Source organism: Varanus komodoensis, unplaced genomic scaffold (assembly GCF_004798865.1).
Source record: "Varanus komodoensis strain SLA01 unplaced genomic scaffold, ASM479886v1 scaffold28, whole genome shotgun sequence".
NCBI lineage: Eukaryota > Metazoa > Chordata > Lepidosauria > Squamata > Varanidae > Varanus > Varanus komodoensis.
In genome coordinates, this window is record NW_025335727.1 from 11,368,874 (window position 1) to 11,386,518 (window position 17,645).

The following is a 17,645-nucleotide window of genomic DNA, read 5'->3' on the forward strand; positions in this document are numbered from 1 at the left end:
GTGGGATTCTGCAGGTCACACAGAGTTTGCTTCATATTAATGTATTTTTTTAAAAATGTAATGCTTATTAACCTTCTTGCAATCCCAAAAGAGACGCACGTGCCATCTAACTGGAATCTTTAAGTAGAATAATGTGGAATGTAGAATTACTTTTACATAAGATTGAAAAATTGTTGACACCACTTCCCTGTATGTTATTGTGTCTCCTTATCAGTGGAATGCAAAATGCAACAGGAGAACGTGGGATCGTTATTACTCGTTCAACTTACCCATCAAGTGGACGATGGGCAGGACATTGGCTTGGTGATAACTATGCAAAATGGGATCAGCTTGAGAAATCAATAATTGGTAAAAGTGCTCTTCAGTTTAAATCCACATGCATTTATTTATTTATTTGGCCAGGAAAGTTCCCATTTGACAGCATTTCAGTTTCAGTGATATGTTGGAGTGTTAAACACAGAAGATTTGTATTCCAGATTATGAATGAATGTAGCTTCTCTAAGGCTTGGACTTGATCCCAATGGCTTGTCTTTGGGTCCAGCAGAGTGTCCAGTGAAGGTTCTCCCTTCTACTTCAAGAACATGCCTTCAGCATCCCTTCCATCTCCTGTGAAAGAGAGCCCACTACGCTCAGCGCACTTTGTCCCCCTCTCAGCCTGTTGTTACACTGCTCCTTTTAATCTGAATTCTGTTTTGCCATTTCCACCAATCCATTATAATCTAGCCTGCTTTCTGGAGGATCAACAGCAACAACAAAAGTCTGTTCCATCTTCCTTGATACAGAGAATCTGGGTGCAAGAGTACACAGATTACTCAATTGGTTATTAATAAGTCTCAGAGCAGGATAGGTGGGTCAGGTCTCTCAACGGTCAAGTGGCAAGGAGAATGTTACAGCGCAGATACAGATGCAGAGGTGGGGCAAATATGGGACCCAGTATGGGAAAAAGGGTCATCTGTATGGCCCCTTCATCTCCTTTTACAGTGTGCTCAAGTTAATATTATTTCATCATAATTCTAAAAGGCAGTACTAGATTAAATGATGTCTAATGACATTCCTCTGGAAATATACCTTGCTTTTATAAAACAACAAAATTTAGTTATGCACATCTACATAATTGTATTATTTAATATAGCATATATTTTATACTTTAAAATGTAATTTATTCTATTCTATCTCATTTTCACAGGTATCATGGAGTTTAGCCTCTTTGGAATCTCCTACGTAAGTTCTGTTATTGGATGAACTTTACAACTGAAATTATTTGAAATGCTGTCTAGTAACTCAGTGTGACATGATGAGACATTTTAACTTATTTCCTATTTTCTTAATTTTAGTGTGGTGCTGACATTTGTGGTTTCTTCAATGACACAACCTATGAATTGTGTGCCCGATGGATGGAGCTTGGAGCATTTTACCCTTTCTCTAGAAATCATAACATGATGGGAACTAAAGTATGTCAACATTTATTGGCAATGTATTGTATAAAATAGTGTAGTATCTCCAATACTGCTTGGTAATATCTTAAAGGCATGGAAAGTTGCTTCTCTTTTATCTCTTAATCCAACTTTCTTTGGATAAGGGAGCAGAGAATTCCCTCTGCTCCAGTTAATATTTTATGAATGTCTCTGGATCTGTTTATCCATGGACCAACAGGTGCATTCTTAATTCTGCCAATAATGAATGGGGACCTGGAGGGAACAAAGAGACTACATTCTCTAGAGTCTAATAAAAATAGAGTCTCTCTCATTTATTTTACCAGTCCAGTCTCCCCACACTTGGTTGGCTGTAAGCTTAACCCTGATGTGATTTTGCCTTCCTTTCTGATACGTGGCTTGATTCAGAAAGAGGCATTTGCCAGAAACCTTTTGCATACATCTGTTGTTTTCATGGAACACATATTGTAACTAATCTGTGAGAGACTGGAAATGGAAAGTTATGTCTCATGAGACATAACTCAGAAAGTTATGTCTCATGCACTGAGTGCATGACCTGATCCATTTCTTTGCAATGTTTGTGTGAGCAGCCAATGGGCCAATTTTGTGTAAAGAGGACACCTGTTTGGGCTTCTTTCATTCAATTCTGATGGCAAATAATGCTACCCAAGTATATCTCCCTTTGTATATGCCTTTCAGATTACAGCTCAGCACAGAAATAGTGTGTGTGTGTGTGTGTGTGTGTGTGTGAGAGAGAGAGAGAGAGAGAGAGAGAGAGAGAGAGAGAGAGATACACCAGCTCTCATACCCATATCATTAACAGAACAGGGTCACTGGCAGATAATACCTGAGTTAGATGGTGGAAGGATGACCCTGAGTCAGTGATGGGCACATGTGGAAACATCTTTAATGGCTCATTTGGAACAAGCTTGATATAGTTTCCTTGCCGCAGAGGTTGGAAGATAGAAGCATCAGTATTAATTTATTCCCAAAGACTGTTCCATTTAAAACTCCATTTGCCCTGTATTCTGTGCCAGAGACCATTGGTATCGCTAGGAAGACCACTAGAGCCTTCAGCTGACTGTAGATCAGCCTCCCAAGTTTCTTAGATGTTTTTTCTGGAGGCTGAAGCCAGCTTCATACTAAATGTACAAAACACAGTACGTTTGTTACTGTCTTTTTATTTTATGCCCAATATAATACTCTATTCTGTATTCTCTGAAATGCAGCAATGTAATTCTCTTTTTCGCAGCAAGTGTGCAAATTAAGATATTTGAGAAATTTGTTTCAGTTTGTTTTTGACACCTCCTGGGCTCAAACACAGAGGAAGTCTGTACATTTCTGAACTTGTGATGAGATTCACAGAACAGAAACAAAAATGTGTTTGAAAAATGCCTGTGGGAAAATGCATACTTTTGAAAAATGCACACAAGCATGTTTTAACCAATGCAAGGGAAATGGATGCATTGTAAAATAAGAAATATAAATGGATGGATTGGGTGGGGGAGAGTGCTCGAAAGCTGTATGGTGTTTTGTGCAAGCCCCCTGCCCTCCAAAGATCAAAGTTTGCAATTTGATATGGACATGAGTTGGAATGAGCTCAGAGTACCTTGATAAACTTTATTTTATTTATACTTCTCTAGTGCAAATTGCACACACATTTTCTTCTGAAATGAACAGAGTTAGGACAAGGTATTCTATAGTCTGAATGAACTTTGTATCCCTCTTTTCAGAGACAAGATCCTGTATCCTTTAACTCAACATTTGAAGATATATCAAGGCATGTGCTCAGCATACGATATAGATTGCTGCCCTATCTCTACACATTGATGCACAATGCCCATGCTGATGGCAGCACAGTTGCACGTCCTTTGCTTCATGAGTAAGTGTTAAGTGGCAAAATCCTGTGAGGGATACTATAGAGTGATTTTAACTCCAGTTCTTGCATTTCAACCATTGCTACAAGTCCATAAAACCTAACCCACCACCCTCTTCCATTTTGGACATGTATTTGGAAGCCACAATGGAGCAATCGCTTTTGTTGGGCTGAGGTATCTGCAGTTAGATCTTCCTGGATACCTCTGCAAGACCTTTCTTTCTTCCTGATATAACTTGATATGCATCCTAGGTTCAAGAATTAATATGGAATGCATATCTCTGTATACTAAGGTGATGTATAGTGAGCAGTCATGCCAACCAACGAACCTACATTTCCTAGTGTGCCTGCTTGTTGAAAAGGACAACAAGCAGGCACACTAGTTTGAGGGAAATGGCCTTAAAAATGAATCAGAATGCAACTTCCCTTATGGAAGATCTGAGACAGGAAAAGAAAGTTTCCTTTAGTAATCTGAAAGGTGACTGATAGTCAGGTGGGCATGCTGTGGGCCACAATGGGTAATGCAGTGTGTAAAGTGGCCAGCCAGGCACTGGAATTGGATCCCTTTTCTCCAGCCTTCTCCTGCTGTCAACTTGCTGAAATGTGTGTCTAGTTTGCATGACCATCACTGGGTGGAAAAAGAAGAATTTCATAGAGATACTGGATAAATCCTTTGATTCTGCAACTGAATGGCAGGATGATAGTGTCTGGCAACATAGTTCCCCGTGCTTGGGAAAAAAATGAACAGTTGTTTAACATTCACATTGTAGATATATGCAAATTACTCTCTGTGTGTACGCACATGTATCTGACATGTGTTCAGGAATAAATTAAGAAATTCATTTTATCCTTCCTAGCTTTGAGCAAAGTTCATTCCTATCTGCTTTTTCTCCATTTAGGGCAATGAGGTTTAAATGTCACATAGAGCAGTGTTATAAGATCCACCTAGTGAGCATTCATAAAATGAATGGGGTTGACCTGACTGAGAACTGGGACTGGGACTCAATTCCCTTCAAAACCAAGCCAAACCAAACCATATCAGTGATACATCCCTCAAGATTTATTTGAACAAGCATATTAATTTGGGGCTTATGCACAGTGCTTTTTTTGTAAAAAAAAAAAAAAAAAAAGTGCCGGAACTCACCTCTTGGGGTCATACTTTTACACTAAAAAAGATTTTCAATTCACCAACTTTTTTTGAAATAAAGAACTTATTTACCTTTTGCACGTAGCCAGTCACTCTACACATACATAAACATAATGGTCGCCGCTGGCAGTAAGCACTCAGCGTGCAACCACACGACCGATCCCAAGCCGAGCAGCGTCCCAAGCCAAGCAGCGTCCCAAGCCGAGCAGCGCCCTCACAATCAGCGCTAACAATCAGCACCGACACACAAGCAGCCCGCAGGCACTATGTTAATGATTTTTGCCGCTGACCTGCTATGCCCAACAGGGTGATTAACAATCACTTGGAAAAATCCATCAAAAAACGGTGCCGGAACACTGTTCTGGTGTGTTCTATGACAAAAAAAAGCCCTGCTTATACATATTTCAGTCATATTATTTAAGTTAAAAAGTGAGTTGTGTTTTAGAGCAGGAGATACTGTATTGTTAGAGGCCTCACCATGTTCCATGTTTCTCAGGTTTGTGAATGACAGGACAACATGGGATATCTACAAGCAATTTTTATGGGGTCCAGCTCTTATGATCAGCCCAGTACTCGAACAAGTAAGCCACCAAATGTCTCTTGAGCTTAGAAACTGATTATCTATGAATGCTTTACTGAAATGCAGCCATCATGTTTTCTGCCTGTCTTCACCTTACCTTTATGTCATTAAATACTAGGGGGCTGTGATGGTGAAGGCTTATGTACCTGATGCACGGTGGTATGATTATCATACGGTAAGGAACTTAAGTCAATTTGTTAGAGTAACTTCAAGTCCAAAGACCTGCTTACACTTGGATGCAAATGTAAATGCCCTTATCAGATCCCCCATCGCTCAAGCCTAGGGTAGTTTTCTACAGGTCAGTTCAAGGGCACAGAAGCAACACAGTTCTATAAAGGTTAAGTACTTTTAGGGGCATGATTATGCATTCTGCCTCTAAACCATGCTTTCAACACTCAGTCACTGCTTGTCCTTTAAAAAGTGAAGCCAGGAGGGTTTAATTTCCAGTACAGAATTGGTGCCTGGAGGATAAGTCTGGGAAATATAGCAAGACTCAAAAACAATGAGGTTCTTTGAGCTCCACCTTGTAGCTTGGCTGGCATCTTTTCTGTTCCTGAATGTGAGCTTCTGTGGTGGTTTAACAGGAAAAGCACACATTTGGGGAGGCCTTTTTTAATACACCCAGGTACCTACATTTCTCTCATTGACTAATGCATGAACATACACTTCTTTTTTCCAGAATGTGGAAAGTGCACATCCCTCCCCGCCACCAAATCTATTTTGTGAATGAAAGCAAAAGCTCAGAGTCTTTCCTGGGAAAGAAAGAGTCTTTGCTGAAAAATGTGCTTACATTTGGGGAGAGTTCTGATTAAAAGCAAATGAAGTTGAAGATCTTCCACATTCCTAGCTAAAGAAGGCACTTATTTCTTCTTCCATGCCTACCACTAGACTGAGAAACCCATGTACTACAAGGGGAAAATTAAACTGATTTTTTCCCTGACATTTTCCCTCACTGACACACACACTTGAGGAAAGAGTTAAAAGAAAAAGAAAAGAATCGGCACGGGCATCAAGGAGATCCCATCTCTTTTTGTAATACTCTGAGAGTTGGCGAATTTCAGAGAAAAAACCAGTCAGAAGGAAGGTTTAATCTTCCTCTCCTGGTGTACAGTGGCAAGAATCCAACCACACACACTTCCTTAAACACAAATGCTAAACAATTAACACAACCTGGAGGTCAATCTTAAAAGGGCTCCAAACCGAAGAATTTGTTGAAAAACAAGCTTGCAGACTGAACTAAAGGAGGACTGTATTTATACAGTCCAGACTGTATTTATTAGGATTTTAAATTAGCCGAGAATGAACCGGGGGGTTTTAAATGGTTTTTTTCTTTTTTGTATTTTTTGTGAGCCGCCCCGAGTCTTTGTTGCGATGGAGGAGGCATAGAAATGTTGTAAATAAATAAACTACAGAAAGTCCTTGGAACAGAATTAGAAAGGAACACATAGAATTATACACCATCTTCTTGCTAACCACTTGTCAACCCAAAATCACCAGCCCCCACAGCTCTACTTAGCAGAGGAGAAGCAGAGGTCAGGCCTTGAAGATCTCCATCAAAGGAAACATGTTCTAGTGTTCCAATCCTTGGGAAGAACCAAAGTACTCAATTCTTAATTCTTCTATTGAAATCATTGTGACTTAAAAGCATTCAGCATTGGGTGGGTTGGAGACAGTTTGCCCAAGAGAATAAGCATTCTTGTTCACAATACAGTGAAAGACTAACCATGTACGTGCTAGTGTTTTGCACATTAAAAACATTTGTCTGTATCTTGATATATGTTGTTGTCACACATGTATTACAGTTTCTAGATTAAATGCAAGAAAGGTCTTACCTGGCTGTGAAATATGTGTGAAAGGAGAAATTTTAGGAGATGCAGCTTTTATCACTAGTACACTAGTGGAAATTGTGACTACAGTTTCAAATTTCTGCTAATATTCCTCTAGGGAAAAGACATAAAAGTGCGAAAACAATTCCAGGATTTTCAAGCACCTTTGGGTCATATAAATCTACATGTTCGGGGAGGTTACATCCTTCCCTGGCAGGTACCTGATATCACTACCAATGCCAGGTGAGTAACATTTTTCATAGAATTAAGTGGGTTTTTATGAAGACTGACTTTAGCTTAAGTCTTGTTTAGTCCTCCATGTACCATGGCCTATATATAGACGGGTTCTCCACTGATTACATTTTATTTATTTGCTACAAAGTCCCTCCATCTTTGGAAAAGAAAACAGCCCCTAGGACTGTTCCCTTGTATATGCTGTTTTAATGTGCAGAAGTTGTAATAATAGGGTTAAAAATTATTTCTAGAAGTAACCTTTACTTAGAATTTTGTTCTTATTTCTGTAATTGTCTGCAGCTGTATTTTAGTTCTTTGGTTCAATACATTAAATATTTGGAAGAGAAAATGGTTATCACTTCCCCCCATTAAATCCAAGATTTGGAATGTAGATCTCAAAGTCCTGGTCCTTGTCTTTGCCATCTGTATGTGCATTATCCAGCTTTTTGAAACAAATAGTAAATCAGTAGTGTTCATTCCAAAGCTTCTTCCCTATTTCAAGTTGCTTGGATGAAACGTCTTTGAGATGTTGATATTTCCCTTTTGATAATGGAAAAATGGATTGAAGCTGATCAGGATTTCCTAAGAAATGCTTTCTAAAATTGATTTCTCCCCTACCAGCCGGCTAAATCCCATGGGACTCACTGTTGCTTTGGATGATAATGGAAAAGCTCGAGGACAGCTTTACTGGGATGATGGAATTAGTATTGGTAAGTGTCTTGTTAGTAAAAAGGTCAAAACCTGGCTCCTAATTTATTGCTTATTAAATTCATGTCCCATCCTTCATTATATTTCAAGGTGTTATCCCATTTAATTTTCAGAGGGAAAAAAAAGACAGTGACCTAGTTCACATGATGCCAGATTTATATAGCTGGCTTCATTGGATACAGCTTTTTTAATGTCAGAAGCCACCATAGATGGGTGTTGGGGTAGTTAACAAACCACCCAAAAGCCATGACTTTTTGTAATCCATCCCAGCCACCCAGCCTCACCAGGTCTGAATGTTACAATAGGTTGTGCCAGCAAGGATAATTGTATAAACCTGGCTGGAATGCACGGTGCAGGTAACAACCCACCGTTGCTTATTACTCACCTGATATTGTGCAAACCAGACCTGTGTTCAGTCCCAAAACTCCCAGAGAGCTGTGCCTGATCAGAACCATCTAGTCCATATCCGCCAATCTGCTGTCCAAAACCTAGAGGGGGAAATCTATACTCTTGTGGTCTTAGTTCAAAAAAGAAAGACTGGGAATAACTGAGGCAATGAAAATGTTACAGGCAGATTTGCCCTGGTTCTGATATGATGTCCCTGATTTTGTAACTATGAAATAGAAAGCATGCATCCATTTAAAACTTCACACCCAACATATGCTGGGATGAGGGGGGGGGGGTTATTCCCAAATTAAAATGTTAAAAAAAAAAAAGGGATTGGATGGCATGGAATGGATTTGGAAGTGACAAAAGGAGATATCTGCAGAAATGGACTTGACAGGTCCATCTATCTTTAATCCTATATTTTCAGCTAAATTTTAGAATGCAATAATATGGAGATGCATCTGTTATCCAAAATGTGATTATTCAAACCATTTTCATTGAGTATCTATGTATATTTAGGTCAAACATACAAAAATAGTGTAAGCCCTCCCTGGATTATCGTCCTTGCATGTCTCATAGACACTTCATAGAAATGAGAGCCCGCTTTAGGATTGAGAACCTGTCTGTGTTGGATTAGGATCAGGAAGACCCACATTCAAATCCCTGCTCAGACATGTAGTTCTTTGGATAAATTTGTGCTAGTCACTGCTTCTATCCATTCAACAGGATTATAATGAAGGTAAAAAATTGTGGGCAGCCACATTTTTGTAAAGATTAAAATTGGCAGGCAACTTGTGCTGCTTTGAGAAAAAATAGACTGAAAATGTAATATATAAATACATAATGCAGTGGCTGTGCAGTTTGCATCAAGGAGTGTGTCCCAGATCTATCTCCTGGAAAATCTATGTGCTGTCTTTAAAATGCATATATTCCAGGGGTCCCCAAAATACCCACATTTTAGAAGCATACAAGCATGCAGCTCATGTGGTTCCATGTAATCCCGGAAGAAGACCAGCATGCAGGGATAATCCTTCAGATGCAACCAGCAACCAGACTCCAAGTCCATTTCCCTCTACAGTAGGAAACTGACCCTTGTGACTTCAGGGCTGAGTGGGAATAGGAAATCCTCTTGAGGAAGGGTGAAGTTTTTCTTATCCAAAACCTTCTCCTTCCAGTCCCTTAAAGAAGAAAAATTTTCCTGGGAAGCCACCTCCTCCACTGGAAATGTGGCATTGTGGAGCCACATCTTCCTGAGCAAGAAGGTGAAGGCAGGGCTGGGAGAAATTTTGAGGGTTGAGGGAAGGAAGTAAGCAAGGGGGAGGTTTGGTTGAACAGGCCAGGGAATTGCAGGAAAGGGGGACAGAAGTGTATGAACCTCTTCCCACATATGATCCTTTAACCCCGAGGGAACTCTGCTCGTTCATGACTTAGTAGATCAGTGTATGCTACATGTGTGTTTTGGAAAAAGATTAATGCAACCACCTTTCTTAACTTGGATAGCTTCAAAACTGAATTGGGCACATTCATGGAATATGGCCATCAGTGACTACTTTTCCTGATAGTTTTATGTGACCTCAAGTGTCAGAAGTAATATGCTTACATATACTAGTTACTAAGGGACATGGACAGAAGGTTGCTCCTGCACTCATGTTAAGTTTGTGGGTTTCCCTTGAGTAGCTAAGTATTATCCCTCTTGTGTATTGATCCCCTAAATGAAAATCAAGATTCAGTGCTGACTTCAGGGTCAAAATTGTACTCTCTGAACTGGGTGTTCATGACCACAGTTGACCAGCAGGGTAAAGGGTTTTCAGCTGTCTCCAAAGACAGGACCATATTTCTGGGAAGTGAATGAAGGCCATAGCAAGTCGGTGTGGGGGGTGCTTAAAGTTGGACACATGCCCTCAACTTTCTTATCCCTCTCTGCAATATTTTCTCCATTGTGCCATTTCCCCATCCCCTCCAAAGGAGAGAGAGAGATCACTAAATGCAGTGCAATATGTGTGTGTGTTTTTTCTTTTGTAGATGCATATGAAAATGGCGACTACTACTTTTCAACATTTCAAGTAGCTCAAGTATGTATACTTAACTTTCCCCTCAAATAATTTTAGATAAGATACAGCTGTAACTTTCCTGAGCCCACATACATGCTTCACATTCCATCTGTGTGACTTTCATCATAAAAACTGTTTCACACAGCATGTATATGTATCCTATGGAATATCTCAGCACCAAAGCACATAGGCCTGGATTCAAGGAACCTCAGAATACCTCCTTTCATGCAAAGGAGCTCTGGTTGTGCACTTCTGTCAGAGAGATCCCCTTTGGATTGGTAAATCCCTTTGGAAATAGATGGGAGTTTCCTAAATAGGAGTAGACATGAGACTTTACTGTTCAGTGCAAGGCGTGGCAAACATTTCACTGGTCATGCCAAAAGTAGCTCTTTGGATGATCTCAGCCACTGTCCTGAGTTGATATGCAAGACAAGGCTGCGATGCTTGATTTGTTTCACACATCGGTGGCCATTTAATAAGCAGCCATTCATTGATAAACCAACATCTATAAACTTATCCATGAATCATTGTTTGCTTTAGAGAGACCTGATATACTCTGTGCCATGTATACAAAGTCTTCTGCTACATTATTGTTAAAAGCAAATACTCTTTGGTTCATTTTCCAGAATACATTGGATGTCTCTGTGATTCACAATAAGTTTTTAACTGACTCAGTTGTCTTGAGAATTGGATATCTGCACATATGGGGAGTCACGGCCTCAGTTACAAATGTTGCTATTACTTATGATGGAAAAACAGAAACAGCAATTCCTCAATATTATCCTGCTAGCCAGGTAGGTCAAATACTAGTATCCAGGGATTTTTTTGTCATAGAATGCACTGGAACGGTGTTCCGGCATCTTTTTTTGATGGATTTTTCCAAGTGATTGTGAATCGCCCTGTTGGGTGTAGCAGGTCGGCGGCAAAAATCATTAACATAGTGCCTGCGGGCTGCATGTGTGTCCGCGCTGATTGTGAGGGAACTGTTCGGCTTGGGACACTGCTCGGCTTGGGATTGGTCGTATGGCCGCGCGCTGAGTGCTTACTGCCAGCCGCGAGCATTATGTTTATGTGTGTGTAGAGTGACTGGCTACGTGCAAAAGGTAAATAAGTTCTTTATTTCAAAAAAAGTTGGTGAATTGAAAATCTTTTTTAGTGTAAAAGTGTGACCCCAAGAGGTGAGTTCCAGCACTTTTTTTTTTTTTTTTACAAAAAAAGCACTGCTAGTATCATTAATGGTGCAAACATATTTTTCCACATTACTGAAATGTCTAGAATGCTGAATGAATATGTTACTCCATTTTCTTACTCTGGTTAGAGATCATCTAAATCTAAGTGAAAAATAATATTATTAGTAATAATACTAATATTAGTTGCAAATGGAGCCACTGTGCTTAAGAAGTATGTGAATCTTCTACATAGTAATGGAGACATGGTTAGTAAATGTCAAGGTATGCACCTGAAAAGGACTGCTGGACTGATATTTACATCCTATAAAAATGTCAAAAATAGAAAAATCTTTTTCTATGTCTTCTTTTTCATTTCACTTTTCAAAAAAACCCTCCTTTGGCAAGTCCCCTGCCCCATGTTATCCTCACTCCTGATTTATCATAGTAGTGTTTAAGCAGATAAATGCAAAGAACAACTGGAAGAAAGAGCTGAAAGGCCTTTGAACACCAAAGCATTTCTGCAGCTGTTTCTGTTTCTGCAAACATTAGTAGCCCTTGTGTTTACTCATTAGTAGTGTTCTGAACCAGCAAAGGATGGACATTTTAGGAGAGGAATGCTCCAGCCCTGCCCCTCTGTGTTTGCTACTCCCAGTGCATGAAGGAAGATGGTCTGAAGAACAGAGAGGCCTTTATCTGTGGATGTTTTCCATCTGATTGAGAACATGGGAACATCTTCATTTTGGCTTGCATGAAGAGCCTCCACAGATACAGATCCCTTGGACAGTGACCTTCTACAAGACGAGAGCAACAAGCACAATGAAAGAGATAGGTGGGGACTGTTCTGTTTGCAGTCAGAGCAGCCAATTGGGGCTTCTGTCAAACAGAGATATATGAAAATTGCATAGCAGTTTGTTTTTCACCAACATTTGACCAATTTGTAACTCCCAGTGCCAGACATGGGCCCAAACTCAGCCTGTGGTTGAAGTCTGTGCCTTTACAAACTTGTGTTTTGATTAAAGTAACCAAAAATGGCATTTGAAAAAGTACAGGCATTTTTAGAAATGAAAACAGGAATAAGCACACATGTGCATGCTTTAAACAATGGCAGGAACAGGGGATGTAGGCATTCCAAAAAGGCTCACAGTCACGTATACATTTGGAAAAATGCATACGAATTCATGTACATTTTCATGCGATGATGATGATGCTCACAGATGAGTACAGACACGGGTCAAAACAAGCTTTATGTTAGAAATGTGTTGTAAGTTCTATGAGCTGAAATTGCTGAGTTATGCATGTGTGTGGGTGGGCTGGGGATGATCATGCATTGAAGCCAACTGCAGGAGCATGTTGCACATGTGTAGTGTACGGCCATGCTCAGATTCTTATGCACTGTTGGACTCTGGAGCCCCTCAACCTGGCCTTTTAGAGTATTTAGGGGACACCATTGGGATTCCATGGTGATAGATGGTCCAATGATGACTGAATGAGGGCCACTCTATATGCTCTTCAAAGCAGGCATAAAAGAGATATGGTTAAGGGGCTCAGTTAACTCATGGTCAATGCATGTGACCCCAGTGTAGGTTGGGGCCATGGTACTCTGGTAGGTGAGGGATTTAAGTCTTCTCCTTCCCTTTTCCTTCTTAAAATCCCATGCATCCTGGGAGAAAGGACTTAAAAAGGGGGTGGGGATGCTCACATTAATTCCAATGCACTGTTTTGATACATGTGAACATGTGTGTGTGTGTGTGTAGCTGGGTGAATGTTGAGAAGAACATGGAATTTGCAGCATATGTCATTTGGCCCCAAGAGTCTCCACTGTGGCAATATTGTACCTTCCCACTTCTTCAGCTTCATGAATAGAAAACCTTTTCTCATCTCCAGCTGCAGAATAATTTCTGTCTTCTGTCAACTCTAATGCAAAAAGTTGGTTACACTCAGAGTATAGGTAGCCAACCATAAAATTCCAAAGACAGTAAATGTATGGAAATTCTGCATGTATGCCTTATTGTACTAATTTTATTTTGTGCTTTGGTTCCTTTACTTTCGTATTCTGCATATTTCAGTATGAATGGACAAATTCCTAGTCAATTTTTATTTTATTGTATTTTACCTTAATATTTATATACTGCCCCATTCCCATAGCCTCTGAAAACATATTAGCTATTTGTGTAAGGCAGTGGTGTTTGCCTCCTTCCTCTCATAAAATGCATCTCTCTTTGAGCTAATCTTTCCCAGCTCTTCCTTTTCTCATTTTTGCTGTCAGCCATTTTCCTTCTTTTACTGACCTCTGCTGCTATCAGTTTGGAGAAAATGCTTTTAAGAAAATCAGTTTGGAGAAAATGCTTTTAAGTTTCTACTTTCTTCATAATTTTTTTCTCTCCACTAGATTTAGAAAGCTAAAATATTTTCATGCCACATCTCCATGCAGTAATTTAAAAGGTATCTTATCTTCACTGGCCTCTCCTTTTTATAACAAGAGAAGTTTTAAAATGAAATTGAGATATCCCTTTATATGATAGCTAAATCTCTTTCTTTCAACATTGCACATTTGAAGCTTGAAGGGGAGAGGGAACCCTAAATTCTGACTTTGAAAACTTTTCCAGAAGTCTGTTTCTGAGAGTTTTAATTATAACTAAACATTTATTTAGGTTACAATGTCCTATCTTCAACTTGAATAGAACCATTTCTTTTCTTGTGTTTAACCTTTGATCATCTGCCTACCTTTGAATTTATGGATGACTATCATTTCCTTGTTATCCTTGGCTGATTTCTGCCTTCATTTTTGCATAACGTTATCTTTTAATACACAATAGAATTCTCTCCAAATCAAACAGGATGGCTTCACTTGCTTTGGAACTTCTTTTCTAATGTAATGCAGTATTCTGCTGTCAAGCTTTCAAGTTTCCCATGGAAATTATCTTATTTTGGGGGTGACATCGATTTTGAGCTAAGCTATGATTTTCCCTATTTAGCTCTATGCAATAATAAAAATCCAGGCCTTTTCTGTGTTGCTAACCTATCATAGAATGAATGGTTATTTGAAAGCCAATCTCCTACAGAGGTGAAGTAAAATTACAATCATGTTCCCCCTAAAGTTGAATCTCTTGGAGAATGTGGCAATTCTTTGAATAGGTAAAACATCTGAGGAATTAAGAGGGAAATGAAATACATTTCTCAATTAGATTAATGAAATTTCTCAGTGCAGTTTCATAGATGAAGGTGAATGATTTATATGATCTGAAGAGAAACATAAAATTTATAGGAGTGCATAGCATATATGTATTCATTGTAATAAATTCAATCAGATTCTGTGAATGAAAACTGTAACTATTTTATTTGATTTCTATTTTTTTAATTTGGTTTTTGGCTGTTTTGATTTTTAAAAATCACAATAAAACTTAGTTGAAAAGGCAGTTACACACCCCTACCCTCAGTAATAATCAGAATCAGAATAGCAGGTTTTGCTATGAAATGGATCTTTTTTCCCCAGCACCAGATGTCATATTGGAGTTACAAGAGAGTCCTCTAAGTAGTAAGCAATGACAAGTCCTCCAAGTAGTGTCTTCCAAGTAGTGTGTAAAATCAATCAAACATGGGACAATGCCTGACTTGACAGCCTGTGCAGCAAAGTAGTTAGGACCATGAAGAACTTCAGCCATGCAGTTAACTGGGTGACTTTGGGCCAGGCAGTGACTCAGATTAACCAATCTCATGGAATTTTTGTGAAGATGGAGGAGGAGAAACATATCGGTTTCCTGCAAGAGGTACCACAGGCAGCCTATGACCCACATGTGCCCCACTGAACTAAGTGGAACCATGGTTCGATTCTGCAGAGGGGAGCAGCATAAGCTCCTCATGAAGCATTCCATTCATGAAGCATTGAAATTCCCAGTGTGTTCTCAGAAGTCAGCAAAAACGGATCTATATTTTCTTTATGTAGACTCATAGCCCAGCTTACAAAATGCTCAGACTTTGTAAATGTAAATGTGCAAAGAACAGATGGGTAGCTTCCTTATTCCTTCAAAGAGCCCTAAGAAAGTGAAAGATGGGACATCCAGTATTCAGAAGGGGAACTTGGCCTCTTCTCCCGCTGCAGAACCCACTGGAAAACAACTCTTGGTTAGGACGAGTGTCTTGGGGAAAAAAAAAGAAAAAAGAGGCTCCTGTCCCACAAAAACAGAGGCAGGTCCACTGCTTAATTTGAGTCAAAATCCAATAATATCCATGTTGGCACTTGCTGGGACGTGAATCAGACTCAGGCCTGGGACGTGAATCAGACTCATGGTTTGATAGCATCCAGGGAAGGGGCCACCATCCGGTGGCTGTGGGTACATGCAGTCCCCAACACCCTCTGCCTCACCCCTGCATGGGTCAAAACATCTGACCTGTTTGGTGCTCTGTAGTGCTAATGGGGCCATTAAAAACATGATTATATGTGGGAGAGCTTGTGGAGCACTTCCTATGAAAGTATGGGGAAATGCCCTTAGGCTGCCAGCCATGTACTAGTGGGAGTTTGGGCCTGGAGACAGGCTAGGAAGGAGTGTGCCTTTATATAGTACTACTGCTATAGCTTACTACTACTACTGCATTGCCTTTATATGTTCCTCCTTTTGTGGGGAACGCAAGGCAGTTTCCATAGCTCCATTTTATGCGCACAATATTCCTTCCGAGTAGTTTGGGTTAGAGTTTGTGACTGACTGAAACATACCCAGTGAGCTTCATGGGTGAATGGGGATTAGAACCCCGATTCCCCAGGTGCCCAGATCCACTCTCTAACCAACACACCACACTGGCCAACTAGTACAAAGCTAGCCATTTCCAGCAGGCATGAGGTCTGGTATCTCTCATAGAAAGTAGACACAGGTGGACACAAATGAATCATAAAACTTGAGTGAACTCATTGATGATTGGCCTTAGAGGTCACATTTCTCATACACACCTGTCAAGATGGGATAAAAGCTAACCTTTGGTAAAAGTGTCCCATAATAATGGATCCTGGTGGACCAGAAGTTAGCCTTTCATTGATCTATCTGCAACCCCACCTACAAATAATCCTCTCTCTTTCTTCTCCCTTCTCTCTCCCCCAATCCTCTTCCATGCAGATACTACAAGTGAATCTCACTGGAAATAATTACCTAATCCATAAATTAAACCAAGTCAAATGGGTGACAACCACTTAAATGTCTGTGAGATACAAGCTATATGAAGACCTCCTCATAGCTAATTAGTATATCATTTTCAACTATATTTTGTTCAGATATGGTACCAGCAGACAAATGAAGAAATGGATATAACTTAACTGTAGGTAATTTATTTGTCAGAATGCATAGTAATTTCTGATAAAAAACTACTTATTTTGTTGAATATGACAATCCTGGAATTCTGCTTTTTCCTTTAAATGAAAAGGGGTGTTTATTTCATTGAAGTACAGAGAAGAATAATGATTTTGTAAAATAGCCAGTAGAATGTATTTAAAATATTAATTATACCAGAGCAATCTGTATGACAGGAATCAGGATTTTTTTTTTCTCTGTTTTGCAGAGGAATTAAAATGTCAGTATAATGGCTAAGTGCCGAGCATGATGGACTATATAATTGCTCTTCATCATGGTGTTTATAAATCTCTGTGCAGGAATGTGCATAAAATACAACAGAGTGCTATTTTTTGTAATTTATACTAATAGGACAATAAAACATCACCAGTAGTGCATAGTTGTAAGCTGACATTCTATATGTGTGTGCTCATGTGCTTCCATGTCTGTTGGTGTGGGCCATGTGTCTTTGTGTGTGGTGCACATATGTGATGTCATCAAGGCTCATATGTTCAGGCTCAGAAAGATGAGTTTCAGACATTCATAAAGCTCACCTCACACATAACCTCTGATTCTTCCCCAGTTCAGACTGTAATCTGAGCCACTGCTGAATTCTCTCTCCTGCAATCCCCACCCACTCTCCTACCCCTCCAACCTTCTCCAAATATGCACATCTTTCAACCAGATCTGAGACAGAGTCCAGAAGATCACTCATGGTTTATATATAGCAAATACATTTGCTAGCAGTTTACTAGCAAATATATTTGCTAAGTGGAGATGCTTGGCTCTGAGAGGACTTCAGCTGGAGCATCTGCACTGCAATGTCACCTTCCAGGTGGCCTGGCCTTTAGCTTTCGCAGGAAGCAGCAATTGATTACAATCCCCAATCCCTCTCCCACCGATTCAGTCTTCCTCAAGC

The 17,645-nt window shown here is 39.8% G+C and overlaps 1 protein-coding gene across 1 annotated transcript in view; it reads left to right on the forward strand.

Annotated features, from left to right (window-relative positions):
• The window catches only part of SI (sucrase-isomaltase), a 219,470-nt gene extending 202,451 nt beyond the window's left edge, over positions 1-17,019 (forward strand). The window contains exons 59-69 of the mRNA XM_044434407.1: positions 215-348; positions 1,187-1,221; positions 1,335-1,451; positions 3,167-3,315; positions 4,953-5,037; positions 5,155-5,211; positions 6,981-7,105; positions 7,718-7,806; positions 10,214-10,263; positions 10,869-11,036; positions 16,517-17,019. Of these exons, the coding sequence (XP_044290342.1) occupies positions 215-348; positions 1,187-1,221; positions 1,335-1,451; positions 3,167-3,315; positions 4,953-5,037; positions 5,155-5,211; positions 6,981-7,105; positions 7,718-7,806; positions 10,214-10,263; positions 10,869-11,036; positions 16,517-16,594 (1,087 nt within the window). The 3' untranslated portion in view covers positions 16,595-17,019. The remainder of the gene's footprint in view (positions 1-214; positions 349-1,186; positions 1,222-1,334; positions 1,452-3,166; positions 3,316-4,952; positions 5,038-5,154; positions 5,212-6,980; positions 7,106-7,717; positions 7,807-10,213; positions 10,264-10,868; positions 11,037-16,516) is intronic.
• Positions 17,020-17,645: the final 626 nt, after the last annotated feature.